At 37.0% G+C, this 16,818-nt stretch overlaps 1 protein-coding gene across 2 annotated transcripts in view; it reads right to left on the minus strand.

Annotated features, from left to right (window-relative positions):
- The window catches only part of PLCE1 (phospholipase C epsilon 1), a 238,935-nt gene that overhangs the window by 71,545 nt on the left and 150,572 nt on the right, over positions 1-16,818 (minus strand). For both annotated transcript variants that reach the window (XM_075216434.1, XM_075216435.1), the window contains one exon: positions 15,196-15,512. In XM_075216434.1, coding sequence (XP_075072535.1) covers positions 15,196-15,512 — 317 coding nt within the window. The remainder of the gene's footprint in view (positions 1-15,195; positions 15,513-16,818) is intronic.

Here is a 16,818-nt window from a genome sequence, read left to right on the forward strand (position 1 = left end):
AAGGAGGTCCATCCTGTCACACATGGTATATATGGTTAACGCTTAGATGGCATTTCCATTATCTAAAAATTCCATATTATTCATCAATAAATAAACAATACAAGGATATTTTGAATTATTAAATTTCAGATTTTTTTACACAGATTCACATAAAGAAAATGCAGAGCTTTTCGATTGTACACCTTAATGCCTATTTTGAATATTTAAGTCCTAAATCTGAGAATCACTGCACTATAAAAACCATTAAAATACATCTCACGTTCAAGTTAAAGCTAAAAGCCCGCCAGGAGTGTTTACACATACTGTGTAACTGAGACTGGTCTTCTGCTATTTGACAAGTACAATCTGAAAGTACTTATTGATTTGTCTTTGCATATTTGAAGTAGCTAGCAATGGAATCCCTCAAAGAAGTGGCATCACACGGCACATTAACAGTAACAGACAGTATCTGGAAAGCTTTCTCTGTGTTATAGTATTAAAGACAAAAAACCCGCTCGTGTTTACCATTCTGCGTGCTGACAGAGGTTATGCATATGCTGTACTGGGCTAAACGTAAGCAAGAACCTACACTGCTTCCTTATTAAGTCAAATGGTGATGTTTCCCAGTACTCATATTAAACACAAGCTTGGTCATGTGGATTGTACAACCCTCCTGTTCCAGTTCTTGGTTTAGAAAAAAAGAAAACAAAGTTGCTTTACAAATGATTTCATACGCATAATAAGTAATGCCAATACTTATTTATAATTATCTAGATTCAACCCAACCAATCATAATTTATGTACAAATCCTCTCTCAAGATATGCTAAGGTTGTTCTATAACCAAGAGCTCTCAAAACGTCATGATACTTCTTGATCTGGATCATCTATTTAAAATAAAACATAACAAATTAAATAGCATGGGTCATGTTATATTGAGAGGAAAATATTTGTTTTGGAGTAATCTGTGGCCCTACAACCACTTGCTCTGAACAGTTAAAATCTGATCCAATTGGAGAGAAGGGAATTTCAGGCAGAACCAATTACCTCCATCAGACCAGGGGGCTGATTAAGCCCAAGATCCTAACAACTATATTCAGCTAATTAGACCTCCATGTATGTAGACTAATAGGCTTGCTTTCTATGGCTGGTCCAAAAAACTTAATTACAGAATTTTATCAGCTGAAGTCTATTATCAATGTACTACAAAAACCATCATGTTAACTTTATATTTAGTAGTAAATGTAACTCAAGTCAATAATGAATAAATAAGATACAACGAAAATAAAGTAAACAAAAACACCCAAATTAAAGTCAAAGACAATTACTAAAGTTATAATAAAGATACCATAAAACCATTAGCAGGTGCCATTTCTACTGATCGCCTACAAGTTTTCTCTATAGTATACTGCATAGTAGTGTGATATTACATTTAAACACATGCTAGATATATGAATACACTGGCTTTCAATTCAATGTTCCACTCTGATCAGAGACCTATGTGCATTATCATTAGTCATATGTGGAAATATGGGAACCTAGATGAAAACCTGGACACTGTAGCTAACTTTTGTAATATGCAAATAGGAATTACATGCTTATAGCTTTAACATAAAATGGTATTTGTTAATTATATGGGCATCACATGAATCCAATAATGATTATTTCCTCCCCCTGTAACAATCTTTGGGAAAGCTAATCCAGGTAGAGTGCCTGCAGAATCACCAGGATAGCAGCATCGAACAACCCCCCACTTGTTGCACCCGTAAAATTGACAAGTACCTATAAAACATATTGTCACTATTAAGTATGCATGCATATATTAATACCACTGTATATAATAAAAGTTGCAATGAACATCTCAATAAAAATGGTTTACATGTACGATTAAAAATATGTGCATAGGCTATGATTTGTTTATGCAAGCTTGCTGTGGATATTACAAAGGAATACAACGGTTTTCACATTCCAAACCATCTTTTTTTAAATAATGTGAGAACGTCTCAAATGCTTGGCAATTTACCCGGGTTACTGTACAAGGCTGCCTACACATATAGTCTACCAGTAATCTTGTCTCACAGTATATGCCTCTACTAATTATGAAAAGGCCTGTGGCACTTTTAAAAGCAAAATTTTAATATATCGACCGATATATAGAATACAGAAAATGTATGTACGTCTTGTGAGCAAAAAGATATAAATACGTCCACCTATCCGACACAAAGATTGGAGGCAATAGAGTTTGCACCATAAATAAATATATTATGACTATATTTCAGATTTATAAATATAGTGCTCAACCACTCGCCTCTTCCTGGGTTTCTCTAGGGGGCATAAGAAAAGAACGGAAAAGCACTAGGTACAGAGGAGCCCCAGGGGCTGTACAGCAGGCAGCGGGTTTTTCCATTTAAAGTGAGGAAAGAAAAACCCACACACTGAATATTAATATAGAGAATTACAATTCTTGCCTACTAGGGTAGCTTGCTGAGAACTGAATGCCTAGTATATTTACTATACTATAAATGTTTCTAGTTAATTACTTATACACTGTTCAGGAAGAATGAATATAAAATAAGGGCTAAATGTGACTAACAGGATATTTCTATCCCCCTACACAGTTTTTAGTTACCAACCCCCACCTCTCAAGTAGCTGATGTTTGGAGGTTCCATGTCACGGACCCCTAACATCATACTCGTTACCCTGCACTGAGTGTTCTTTCCACATGGACAACCCGGATGATCTGAAAACTAACACAGGCACTTACTGGGCAAAGTGTAGTCTCTGTGCAATCGGTGTCCGTATTTAAACTAAAACAGATTTGCTTGAACCTCCGCTGCCTCCTGTTGTCACCACTGGGAGAAAACCTGGTGTACAGCTTGTAGAGCGTGTACAGGACCTCTAGGTGCAGCACCCACGTGTTCCTACTAAAAGCTCCCTGAAACCATTTTACAAGAGTAGGCAAATATGGGCTACTAAGACAGGGCAGAGAATGTGTTATGAGGTCAGGTTTAATTATGGTGTTGCTGATAAATATAAAGAACTTCACTGAATACCTGCCAATATACTGGATCCTAAATTTCAGGAAGGGGGCTGAAGATTAAGCTCTATTGGTCGGGTACAACTTGAATTGAGATGTTGCCGACATCACAGATGATGAAAAAAAAATATTATTTCCCCATACAATAATATTGAAGAGGCCAAAACCTGTTATGTAGTATAGGCTTCAAAAATGTGGTGAACTTATATTTTGACTATCTAAACATATTTCTATCATTACCTTTCAGTGCATTGCTATGGTATTTTTCAAACAAAAACTTGCATTTTAATTAGGTCTGTTATTTAAGCCCTTTATGCTGGGTACCACAACTTACTGGGAGAAAATCCTGTTACTTGAAATAGGAATTTCTGCTGTCCAATGTTTGTTTCCATGGCTACAGATGAAGCTAAGATGTCTGTCAAATGGCAGCCACAGACATGTCTCTGCATTCCAGCTGCTGATTTTGGACAGAAATTTTATTTCAAGCCCCATGGCTTATTCTAGTAAGCTGTAGTTACCACCATAATGATTTTAATTAGGCAAAATATTTTCTGGGGGTGAAGTTACCCTTTAAGCACATTTCAAAAGGTACAGGTGAAATTCACTTGCGTGTCGACTTAGTGGGGTTGATACTGAGCCATTTGATGGCCAGGCAGACATAACACAGCATTTGCCGACACTTCCTCTGACACATTGTGTCATGGTATGGGAAGTTTTACATTTTCTTTGTAAGATATTCTCCTAAGGCTGGATGTACCACCTGGCATTAAAATGTTGCATTTAACATGCATTTTTAACACTAGGTAAGTGTTAAAAATTGCACCAAATGAAACTATACATATGATTGTTCAGCTAGCTATGAGCTGCTTTATTTTCAATGCTTCTTAGTCCAGGTCAGTGTTTGACGCACATCAATTTACATTTATATGAAAAATTACATCTAAGAGCCTATCAAATGGGTACATAGAACGCAATGAAAAAAGCCGCACTTGAATTTAGTGTACGTACACAAATATGCTAAGGTAAACACATTGCAACCTGCATCCAGCTCTGCACCACTAATATGTGCGCCAGGTATACGTCAGGCATCCATACAAAACACTTCTTCACACTGGTTACAAGCACAACGAAAAAATGTTAAGATTTGTTTTTATAGTGAAAATTGCATTCACTAACAGGTAAATAACAACAAACAACCCTCTGTAATACATTAGATATTACAATAGATATTCCTCATCATGTATGAATAGTAGCAACAAAAAATATATATATATACAAAATCTTACAATATATGTACAATCAATGAAGGAAGCACCAATCAGCCAATCAGAAGAGGCTAGCTGGTACAGGCGATTATCATCATCAGCGCATATTTGCACCAGCCTTCGGCACCTGCAAAGGATATGGCTGCTGACAGGTGTGTAAGCACCTCCTTGCTGGTCTACATCTGCTCACCATTACACAAACACACCGTTACTGAACTTGCTCTATATTAGACTGTCACTTCCGTCCACCATCCGGCGTCTCCAGTCAGGTGTGAGCCAATCTACATAAGTGTATATGTCTCTAGCTTTTCATTTCATTTTTTGTGGGCATGCGCAATACAGATTTGCATTTTTACGCTAAGCAAGCAGAAGTATACCCACCTCTGTATTAAAAGCGCATTTCAAACACCAGTGTAAACGTAGCCTTAGTTTAGTCATTCTTTAGAGAGTGCTCGTTAAAAGAGCCAAGTATATATTGTATAACAATGTATTGCATTAAAATACCATTTTCCATTTCTGTCAGAGCCTGCACTTAAGTTTAATAAATTAAACAGAAAAAAGAGCATGACATACAATTTTTCCTGGTAACATAGCAAGCTTTGTAATGTTATTAGCTGTTGAGTTTCCTACTCTGCCAAATTAAAATGTCAGAGCTCTAGTGGACTCTCAGATATCTATAACTAAAAATTATATACTTCCTATTCTATCAGAAAATAAACATTATGTCCTTAATTATATTAAAAACAGTTTCCTTTCCTTCACTGTCATCGGTGGGAAGCAGTTTTTAAGCAAACTACTCCATACTAATTATGTCTGCATAATAAGATTAGCCAAACTAGTAATTGTACAAATACGTTGTCTTTTGGATGTACATTTCGCAAATGTCTCTTAAACCCTTTCAGTTTGTGAACAGTTAAAACATTTATTGTCAAGATAAAATAACCAAGTTAAATATCTCTACCTCCAATTACAGTCCTGTCATCCCAAAATTCACCCTGGCTTCCTCAATGTAAATACAGTTTAGATTTTTTTTTCTTAGAATAGCCAGAAAATCATCAGGCACTCACTAGCTGAGGCCAACAAAAGCATGACTCTATGTTTAAGAATTCTCTTGCAAGTTTATAAACAAGGACATTTAGAAATGCTATTCCTTTCAAAAGGAAGTACCTATTGATATACACACAATTCTATAGTTATATAAAACAGACGTTGCTAGTCTTGCACCTAAAATAATATCATATAGGAAAGCAAAATAATAAATAGTCTGTAAATATTAGAAAAAAAAGAAAATATTTTCTCATAGCACAAAAATGACTCGCTGATAGCACTCTGTCGACTGTGGAGTGACTTATCCTGTGCGTTATGGAGACAGCACAAATCATTTCTAAATTTTCCCTTTTCAAAAGGCAATTCCTATATGCCAAGTTTGAAAATAAAGCAAAACCTCCAGATTAAAACTTCCAAAGCTAGATATGTAAAGGAGAAATAAAAAAAAAAAAAAGTTGAACACGCTTTCATAGTTTAGAAGCAGAGTATTTACTGGTTATATATAACTTTTCTCCTTCAGTCCAATGGGTCTATATTTATTAAAGCCAGCCCAAGTTGGCGATAACTCATTTTGTATCGCCTTTTGTCACATCGATAAAAATACACAGTTTTGTCACAATTTATAAATGTTTTCTAGCCAAGACTGTGCCAGGAATAAGTGGCTGTCCCAATGAGTTCTTTCCGCTCCAGAGATAAGTTCTGCCAGGCTTATCTCTGCAGCTAAAAATTTAGCTCTCCCTGCTTGATGTCCAATTGTTTAAACTGGGCATATGCAGCATAAAGTATGCACTTAATCCCTTGTCTCTCCACTGCATAAGGGAAAATATAAGGTAGAGGAAGGTGAAGTAAGGGTAGATCGAAATATAATGCAGTGGAACACTGTGGTTGTCGACCCACTGAGCTGCCATTGGTTGACACCTGGGGTGTGACGTGCAATAGGGTGACTGATCTTCCCCTTGGACACTCAAGGGTCAATGATATATGGAGTCTGATGTAATATTTTGTTTTTATCATTTCTCTTAACAAAACGACAAGTTTAGTAGGCACAGAAATAATGTTGCCAAAGGTAAGGGTTAAGTTACACTGTATGTAATGAAGATAGGATTATGAGAGGCTGCTTAACCTACAAATGTTGTCCTGTAGTTCTCTCCTTTTCTGCAAGGGTATCATTCTATTTCCACTCATTAAAGCAGCAGATCACTGCTCTAACACAGAAAATAATTGTTAGCATTGTTGCTCGCTCATAATCTGAGCATTTGTTTAAAATCAATGTTTATGTAATTTAACATAGCCATTAGTCTACAGGTGTCTGTTATAGGAACAAAGCTTGTGGGGTCACTGGTCTGGGTCTGTTGCGGCTTAACTAGTCCTGATTTTCCTACCGCTAATGTCAGGATTTTCTTTAGAGATAAATTCATTGATTGCTTATTATTGCTAAGCTCTACAGTGGTAGCATAATCTAGTTTGAAATTCAGAAAGCAGTTTTCTAGAGTGCAAACTGCATATTTCTTACACTTAATTGAGCAATCTGTGTGGACTCAAAGAGCAGCTCCTTTTTGCTAGGACTGCATACTGTGGTCAAATAATTAAATGATGATTACATATTAAACAGGTAATAACAATTGCTACACGGAAAATTGAACAAATTAACACCTAACACATTACCTTAACTGTGCGACCCCCATCATCTGTACTCTAGGATTCCTTGAAGAAACTGGGCCCCCACAAAGGAAGAGCCAATATGGAGTAAACAAGATAAAAGGCCCTTTGGTGCCTGAAATTTAATATATAAAAGCAATAATGTTTTCCAAACATTAACACATATATCAGTAGTGCATTGTGTGGAAATGTGTATGCATCATAATAGTTCCAAACACAACTAATGAATGAGTACGGGTGCAGAGTCTCTCGTTGAATGCAATCCTAGATGTATTATGTAAACCAAAGTTCCATACTAGCTTGATGTCCAATGATAGAATAGTGATGATCCTATATCGATTGCATACAAGTCCAAACGATGAAAGGGGACTGTATAAATGTCCAAATCCTATAATAAATGATGTTGAGATCCTGTCCGAAAAGATATAGTGCAGATTGTACGTGGTATCTCAAACTTCTTCCAAAAGACTTAAACGTGAAGTAAAGCAGACAGTTTGGACATAGGTAAGTAGACTCACCTTCTTAGTGGAATCATTCCCGGGGCTCCCAGTCCACAGGTGAGCGTCCCTCCGATGTCTGTCATGCTGTACAGGCTCCAGATGCGCCAGTAACTTCCGGCTACAAAATTTTCTTCTTGCGCATGCGGAAAATGATCTTTGTCTGGGCTCCATCTAGTCCATAGTAGTTAACTGGATATCAGTACATTCCAGTTGTAATAAAATGACAAAACAAGCTCCTACCAACGCGGTTCGCCTGTACCAGGCTTCATCAGGGAAAGTAATGTAAAAGTATTAAGCTCCCATTCTTATAGAGGTTGGGCTGAAATTCAGCTCCCTTGTGATTGGCTGCAAACCAGAATTGACACAGCAGGTGCCGATCTTCTAAGATAGACAATCCATAGAAAAACAGACCGCACGGATGCTGCCATATATTTGCTTGATTTTAAAGGGCTGCAGCCCATTTGCTTTCTCAAAACAATACATTAGAATGCAACTTTTAACCCTATGTATACAGATGCGAATACGTAGCAAAAATTGCACAAATTTAGATTACTGTTATGTAATGGGAGATCTTATGGATATATAAATAAAGACATAATCAGTATGTTGTGGTTAAGGGGAGTACTAAAAATGAATAATAATATTCCAAGATCATAAGAAATTTGCCAACTCAAAATGTTCAAGCCAAAAGGTATCAGAGTCTTTAACTTATAAATCCATTCTGTTTCTTTGCATGACATGTAGGTGATGTAATCCCCCCTCTCCATGGTTTATTCACCTTACAGATGGATATAAATTTAAGTAATGATGGATCTTTTCCATGGAACTTCACAAAGTGCTCCGATATACTACGTGTCTCAAGGCTCTTTTTAATGTTTCTGTGATGTTCAGATACTCTTGTCTGCCCTCTTATACACAATTTTTGGCCTTTTGGGTAAGAATTCTTTTAGTGTGGTATCACAAAGGAGAACATTCCAATGTTTTTTTATGATGTTTACAAATTTTCTTACAATCTCTGTTATATCTAGTAATAAATGGAAGACCCAGATCTTCTTCCTGCGAACTTCTTTTTCACAAAAAGACATTTTCTACCTATATTTCTCATCTCTTGGTGTGCTTCTTCCACCAAAATCTGATCATAGTCTCGATCAAAAAATCTTTGTTTCAAAGTAATGGCTTGTTCATCATATTGCTCTAATTTTGAACAATTTCGTCTCAGCCTGGTGAACTGGCCTTTCGGATTTTTTTTTAGCCAATTTCTATGATGGCTACTTGGAGATGGAATATAGGAATTACAATCTACATTCTTAAGGAATGTCTTGGTCTCATTCTTATTATTCTTGATATAAATGTCCACATCTAAAAAGTCAACTCTTTCAGTGCTAATTTTAGCGGTAAATTTTAGGTTTAAACTGTTATCATTAATATAATTTAGGAAGAGATTAAGCTCTTCTCTTGATCCAGTCCAAATACATAAGACTTCATCAATATAATGATGCAATTTGAGCATGTAATTGATATATGAATTGTCTTTCCAAATGTATTGGTTTTCCCAGTGGGCTTCAAACAGATTTGCGTAACTGGGCGCGAACTTCGTCCCCATCAGAGTACCGCGAATCTGTCTGTAGTACCCACTGGCGGCCCAAAAATAAATATGTTGCAGAATAAAGTCAATACAGTCAAGTATAAACTCTGTCTGTTCCAAAGGAAGCTCCAATTTCTGTACCATGACTGATCTAACATGTCTACAACCAGCCTCTTAGTCTATGGATGGTGTATAATGACGTTACGTCAGATGTCGTAAATGTGTACCCTTCTTTCCAATTGATATCATTAAGTATTTCAAGCACCTGACTGGTATCCCTTAGGTAACTTTTATGCCTAGTAACTAAAGGCAGGAGAAAGGAGTCAATATACTCGGATAAATTTGTTGTGAGGGAATTGATTCCCGAGACTATCGGTCTACCAAGTGGATCAATTAGAGGTTTGTGTACTTTAGGTATTGGATATACAACCAGCAATCTGGGGTCCTTGATGGCCAAAAATTTATATTCATATTTATTGAGTATGCCTTCTTGTAGAGCTATCCTAAGAAGCGCCTCCAAACCCTTCTGATACCGTTCAGTTGGATTGGTAGTAAGCAGCTCATAGGTGGTGGTATCCTTAAGCTGTCTATCCAGCTCAGCCAGGTACTAGTCAGTGTCCATTACCGCAATACCACCTTCCTTTTACGCAGGTTTGATAACGAGGTCGTTGTTTCTGGCTAGATCTCTAATAGCCATACCTTCTGCTCTGGTGATGTTAGAATGGGCATAATTTGTATTGACCTTTACTTTTTCCATGTCTTGTTCCACTAACTTCTGAAATGTGGTGATGTATGCACCTTTAAGATGCCGGTAATAAATGGATGATTTATTTCTAAAATTGGTATGGATAAATTTGATCTCTGGGCCTTCACTTATTTTAACTTAGATGGAGTTTCTATGAAAGAAGCACCTTTAGTCTCTTTGAAAAATAATTATTTCAAGGTGATTTTCCGTATAAACCTGTGTAGGTCTATATATGTCTCAAATTTGTTAAGTTATTTTTCTGGTGCAAACTTGAGGCCCTTTTGTAGAACACTTTCTTGGGCTGTTATAAGTTGAGTTTTACATGTGACAGTAAAGGTATCATATTTGCTGGAATGCCCTTGTGGAAGGCAGTATGTTGGTAGGACCATCAGGAGCCTGCACACAAGGGTATCTGAACATCACAGAAACATTAAAAAGGGCCTCTAGACACAATATATTGAAGCAGTTTGCAAAATTCCATGGGAAAGATCCATCATTACTTAAATTTCTGTAAGGTGAATAAACCATGGAGAGGGGGAATTACATCACCCACATGTCATGCAAAGAAACAGAATGGATTTATAAGTTAAAGACTCGGATACCTTTTGGCTTGAACATAGATTTTGAGTTGGCAAGTTTCTTATGATCTTGGAATATTGTTATTCATTTTTCGTACTCCCCTTAACCACAACATATTGATTATGTCTTTATTTGTATATCCATAAGATCTCCCATTATATAACAGTAATCTAAATTTGTGTAATTTTTGCTATGTATTAGCATCTGTATACATAGGGTTAAAAGTTGCATTCTAATGTATTGTTTTGAGCAAGCAAATGGACTGCAGCCCTTTAAAATCAAGCAAATATATGGCAGCATCCGTGCGGTCTGTTTTTCTATTGATTGTCTATCTTAGAAGATCGGCACCTGCTGTGTCAATTCTGGTTTGCAGCCAATCACAAGGTAGCTGAATTTCAGCCCAACCTCTATAAGAATGGGAGCTTAATACTTTTATATTACTTTCCCTGATGAAGCCTGGTACAGGCGAAATGCGTTGGTAGGAGCTTGTTTTGTCACTTTATTACAACTGGAATGTACTGATATCCAGTTAACTACTATGGACTAGATGGAGCCCAGACAAAGATCATTTGCCGCATGAGCAAATAGAAAATTTTGTAGCCGGAAGTAACTGGCGCATCTGGAACCCGTACAGTGTGACAGACATCGGAGGGACGCTCAACTGTGGACCGGGAGCCCCGGGAATGATTCCACCAAGAAGGTGAGTCTACTTACCTATGTCCAAACTGTCTGCTATACTTCACGCTTATGTCTTTTGGAAGAAGTTTATGAGATACCACGTACAATCTGCACTATATTTATTCGGACAGGACATCAACATTATTTATTATAGGATTTGGACATTTATACAGTCCCTTATCATTGTTTGGACTTGTATGCAATCGATATAGGATCATCACTGTTCTATCATTGGACATCAAGCTAGTATGGAACTTTGGTTTACATAATACATCTAGGATTGCATTCAACAAGAGACTCTGCACCCGTACTCATTCATTTGTTGTGTTTGGATCTATCATGATGCATACACATTTCCACACATTGCACTGCTGATATGTGTGTTAATGTTTGGAACACATCATTGATTTTATATATTAAATTGGTTTTAAGAAATTTCAGGCACCAAGGGGCGTTTTATCTTGTTTACAATAGGAGGGTGGGATCCCCCCTCCATATTCACTGTCCCTTATTTGGCAGCCACCATACATAGTCCCCTATAAGCGCAGAGTTCCAAATTTTGAACTTTGGATATGGAGTAAACCCAGTTTCTTCAGGGAATGCTACAGCACAGAAGATGGGATCTCAGTGGAGCCCAGAGGATTGTGCCAATTTGCCAACCTTTTCCACACAAAAATTTGAATGATCTTTTAAATGGCATTGCTGTATGCATTATGTTTTTGCTGTGGTGAAAATATTCAAAATTGGTCAGTTTCTTACACAAGACTTTTCTAGTTATTATGAAAGCAAACTGCCAACATTTTTAGCATTTGTCACACCCCTGTTGTGTAAAGCCCTTTTGCTTTTAAGATTTTGTAACCACAAGTATTAATTGCTGTGAAAAAGTGTACCTGTCATGGATTATATATTCTTTTTTCAACTTCTTTAGCCATTTTTAGGTGTGTTTACTCCAGTTGAATAACTACAGAGTTATATCTGATTTTACAGGTTTGGAGGGGTTGGGTACTATATAACGATGGTGTAAAACCAGACACTACTTACCGCGGCAGGATGAAACCGAAGACCTCATCGCCGACTCACTGAAAAGACTGACACCTTGAAACGCAGACTGTCCTCAATTGCGGCACCTGAAGAACCCGGCAGCAGGTGATGACATCACATTGAAGAGACTGAATGGGATTGAGTTCTTCAGGTACTAATTTAAGGAAGCGCCGCCTGGTCAAGGTACATGCTTTAGTAATGAACCTTGTACAGGCAGCGCCTCCTTAAATTAGTACCTGAAGAACTAGGATCACACATTCAGTCTCTTCATTGTGACGTCATCGCCCGCTGCCGGGTCTTCGGTTTCATCCTGCCGCGGTAAGTAGTGTCGGGTTTTACAGGTTCGGAAAAGTGGCTACCACCGGTTTGGAGTTGGTAAGTAAATGAAAGGCAGTCATGAAGTGAGTGACATAGCTCTGCCACCCCCATAAGGCTCCATTTACATATATGCACTGGATGCAAATTACACTGCAGAGTGTTAGCCAAGTTCAAGCCACACTTTACATAGAGTGAGAGTGAGAGAGAGCCCATTAACAGGTTAATGAGGTCAGAGACAAGGGAAACCTGAGAGAAGTCAGCAGCGATCTCTGGGATGGGGAGAAGAATCACAGCAGTCATGTACTACAGCCATCCTCTTTTATCCAACATGGCTCATACCAATAACTAGAATTCATTCAGCTATATAACTATATAGCAAATGTGAATACAATGTCAAATATCTCTTCTGTTAAGGTATCAGAATTTTTATATAAATATTTATGAATGGTTTTAGTAGTTACATAAGGCAACTTGAATTTTATATTACTTGATCCTTTGACATCTGACATTAAGCACAGTTATGGTTGGAGCGTGTTTGGGGAGGACCACACACAAAAATGAATACAACAGTCTGCCCATGCAAATACCTTACCAGAAAAGAATATTTTAACATTTGTCAATACACATAAAACTGTTCTATATAAAAATGAATGTTCCTACAGTAAGTAGGGAATATGTCCTTAGCAAAAACCTTTCAATGTTTTATTTTCATAATCGACATAATCTCCACTACAGTATACATTATAATTATTATTCATTACTATACTGCACTGTACCATATTATTCTGCTGAACACAGCTCACAAATTTCCAATGTTTAACTGCTGTGGTGGCGTAAAACAGTGACAGAAGCAGAACTGTGACTGGGAGAAAAGCCGCATGCGAGCACATCAGGCAGCCAGCCATCAGTGTGCTCCAAGTGGCAGCTTAGCCTCTTCATGCAAAATGTTGCATTTGGCAGAGCCATACCTCAGATCAGGATTGAATAATAAAATTTATAATCTAGTTGCCACCGTAACCTTTTAAGGAGTCGGGTAAGGTGCAAGTCCACTGGCTTGAATAGAAATTTCAGCAGGATTACCATTTTATACGTCAAAAGGATCAAGGAGATGGGGGAACCATAATCAAGTTACCAGTGGCAGTAAGGACTTACCTGGTGACTCAATAGCCTCATATAACATAACATCTCTCACAGTAGGTGGATATCACACTCTAAAATAAAATGTTTTATAACAGCTATGTAACTTGTCAGTGCAAGGGACCCCGATTAATACTTTGCAGATTATATTGCCTTCCACACTAAGATTAGTATTATCTGTAATACAAATCACACATACTGGTAGACATTTAAAGTTTTTTTTGCATGGGCTCCTTTATTATTTGTTACATAAAGCTGTCTCTATAGACCTCAACACATGACAATTTCCTCATACATTTTGATAATATACGAGTGCGTTGTATCAGGGGTTTTTTTTTTTGGGGGGGGGGGGGGGGTGCCACAGACTTATACGTATTATACATTTACTACAGTTTTAATTGCTGACATTTTCAATAAAATTATTGGTTTTAATGTCTTCCTCTTGGTCATTGGTGGGTTCAAATGTTCATCATTGTTTATTATATCCATTTATATTGATAAGTGTTGGAAAAAAATTAAATAAAAAAAAATTGGCATGCCAGCACACCATCGATTGGGTTGAAATGTTTGCAAAGGTTTCAAGTGACTTCCACTAATTTGTGTATATGCACTTTCAACCTGTAATGTAATGTTAAATAAAAAGTTAAAATTTAGAAAAATAAAACAGTTCAGTTCTTAGGGGCCGATTCAATTCAGCTGCATTATTTTAGGAATATCGCGGCATGCGCACTATTACCGTTACTACGATTAAAGTGTGCAGTATTACTGTTAGTATGATAATTTTAACTCTGATTTGTACTCACAGCACTCGGGGTCGCAAGCAATAATCTGGTTTAAAATTACCGTATTAACGTTAATACAATTAGCGCCGCGTTATTCCTACACTAACGTGGCCGAATTCAATCGGCCTGTTAAGGGTCCCAATTGTACATGCATTTTAAAAGAAACATAATATTAAATTAATTCCAAGAAATGTTCAGTAAACCATTTGGTTATAAGTAATTTCACACAGAGAAATTTGCGACACTGTTGCATTAATTAAAAGGCGCTCTCCAGTTCTGACCAGGACTGCGCTCTCCAGTTCTGACCAGGACTGCGCTCTCCAGTTCTGACCAGGACTCCAGTAAGTCAGTTGAAGTCAACTAGAAACGATTCAGAATCCATTCAATTAGCTTCAGCCTGACAAGTTTAAACCTCTCCAGGCTCCTAGACCTGGAAATGCTTCGAGTGCAGGCACCAGGAGGGCAGAGAACCCAATTATAGGACCTTGATATTCCTCTATTTTGGTGCTATTTGGCTTTCAATCCAAAAATTTGATTAACTTTAATATTAGTGGGAAGTGACATATTGAAAAATGGTGGAATGCTTGCTTGGGATTAGAAAATAATAACATTTGCGCTAAGCATTTGCCAAACACGAGCATCTTTTTACTCAGCAAGCTGTAAAATAAATCATACACGTTCCTCAAATTATTTTTCAAAATAATAGCCCATTAAAAACTTGAGGCTGCCAATTTGAAAAGTCAATAGCTTAGTGGAAGAAGTTTCAGAGTAAAAGAAGATTGAGTGACAGGTTCTTCAGAAACACTTACTCAATTACTTGAACAAGCACCAAGTACAGGCTTACCTCATTAAACCTTGCCACGAGCCCTTCCACAGTGTTGTGCTCTCCATTCTTCAGTTTCAACAGAGATGCAGACAATGAAGTTTTTATATCTGGAAAGTTAGTCTCACATTTAATACTTCCAAGATCTTTTGTCAGGAAACAGAGGTAATCAATGGGCAACACTTTCCGATAAATTTCCTGTTCTTGATCAGTAAGAATACTTGCAATCTCTTCTGGGAACTGAATGAGATGTTGTAGATCCACCAGCTCCTTACTCAGCCCAACTGCACTATCTGTCTGGGTATTTGGGGATGCCATTGTTGAACACGGCTGGCGTTCTAAAATGAAACCAAATCAATATTTAGCATTAAAAGAAAATTATTATTTATATACTTTTCTATAAAGTAACAAGTCACAAAAAAGGAAGAATAGCATTTTAATGTTAAAATATGGATATTATAAAAAATATAAAATAGACGTACAATAATTTTTTTTTTTTCATAAGCACCCACACACAGGGCCGTAACTAGGGCTGTGCGACAGGGACGACCGCCCAGGGCGCAATGCTGAAGGGGGGCGCAATTTAGGAATATTTTAGGTTAATTTGGTTAAAATTGAGGGCTAGGGGGGCGGCATTTGTCTTTCTCGCCCAGGGCACTAGAATTCTAAGTTACTGCTCTGCACACACATATAGAAACATCCAACCGCACAAGTGACACTCATAAATGTAAAAATATCTTATATTTGGCAAGTAATGATGTCATCAGTTTTATTGCTGAGTAGTGATGTCACTTGTTTCTCATGACCTATTTTGAAAGTGTTCCATAATAGAATAAATACACTTCAGAGATGGTAAATAACACCTGGATATGAAAATCACTTGTACATTAAGCTATTTTTTTAGTTTCAAAATGAAACGTGTGCTTATACCATTAGATTTTATAAGAGGTATGGTATAGCCCGGCTTATAAAGGTTTGTCCAGCTGTGGCTTAAACCAAGCCTAAATACAAAAATCAAAGTAGTTTCAGTGCTGCTGCTAAAGATAAAAAAAATTAAAATACGTATTCCCAGATGCTGTGATTTGTATCATAGTAACCCAGTTCCAATGGACTCATTCTTCCAACCAAATATATGATGTCCTTAATTTTCTCAACATAAAAAAGGAAAATACAATAACAATATAGTGAAATATTAGCAAAACGATAAAAATGAACACCACGAAATGTGTACATAATAAAAGAAAGTAAAATAGAGTTATCCAGAGATTATTTTTAGTAAAGTCTTCCAGGTAAGAATAGTATCTCTCCATCGTAGTTCTCTTTTTGGTAATTGACTTTCTGTATACACCTTAGAAATAGGCTTACCCAAACTTCTTAGGTCACATCAGCACTCACAATATATATTATTTAAATAAACATGTATTCCAAAAAAATAATCCTATAAAGATACCAAGTCTATCGAAATGAAGGCTTAAATTTAATAGTGGTACAATGTAAAGATGGGCTCCTGGTATACCACAACCACCGATTTCAATAGATGTCATACTAAATGGCAGGACACTGCATACTCCCCACTCCTTCTAACACATTACAACAACAACAAACCACCTGGTCATTACCAATAGCCTGTTATACACCATACCA

This window comes from Mixophyes fleayi, chromosome 6 (genome assembly GCF_038048845.1).
Source record: "Mixophyes fleayi isolate aMixFle1 chromosome 6, aMixFle1.hap1, whole genome shotgun sequence".
NCBI classification, from domain to species: domain Eukaryota; kingdom Metazoa; phylum Chordata; class Amphibia; order Anura; family Limnodynastidae; genus Mixophyes; species Mixophyes fleayi.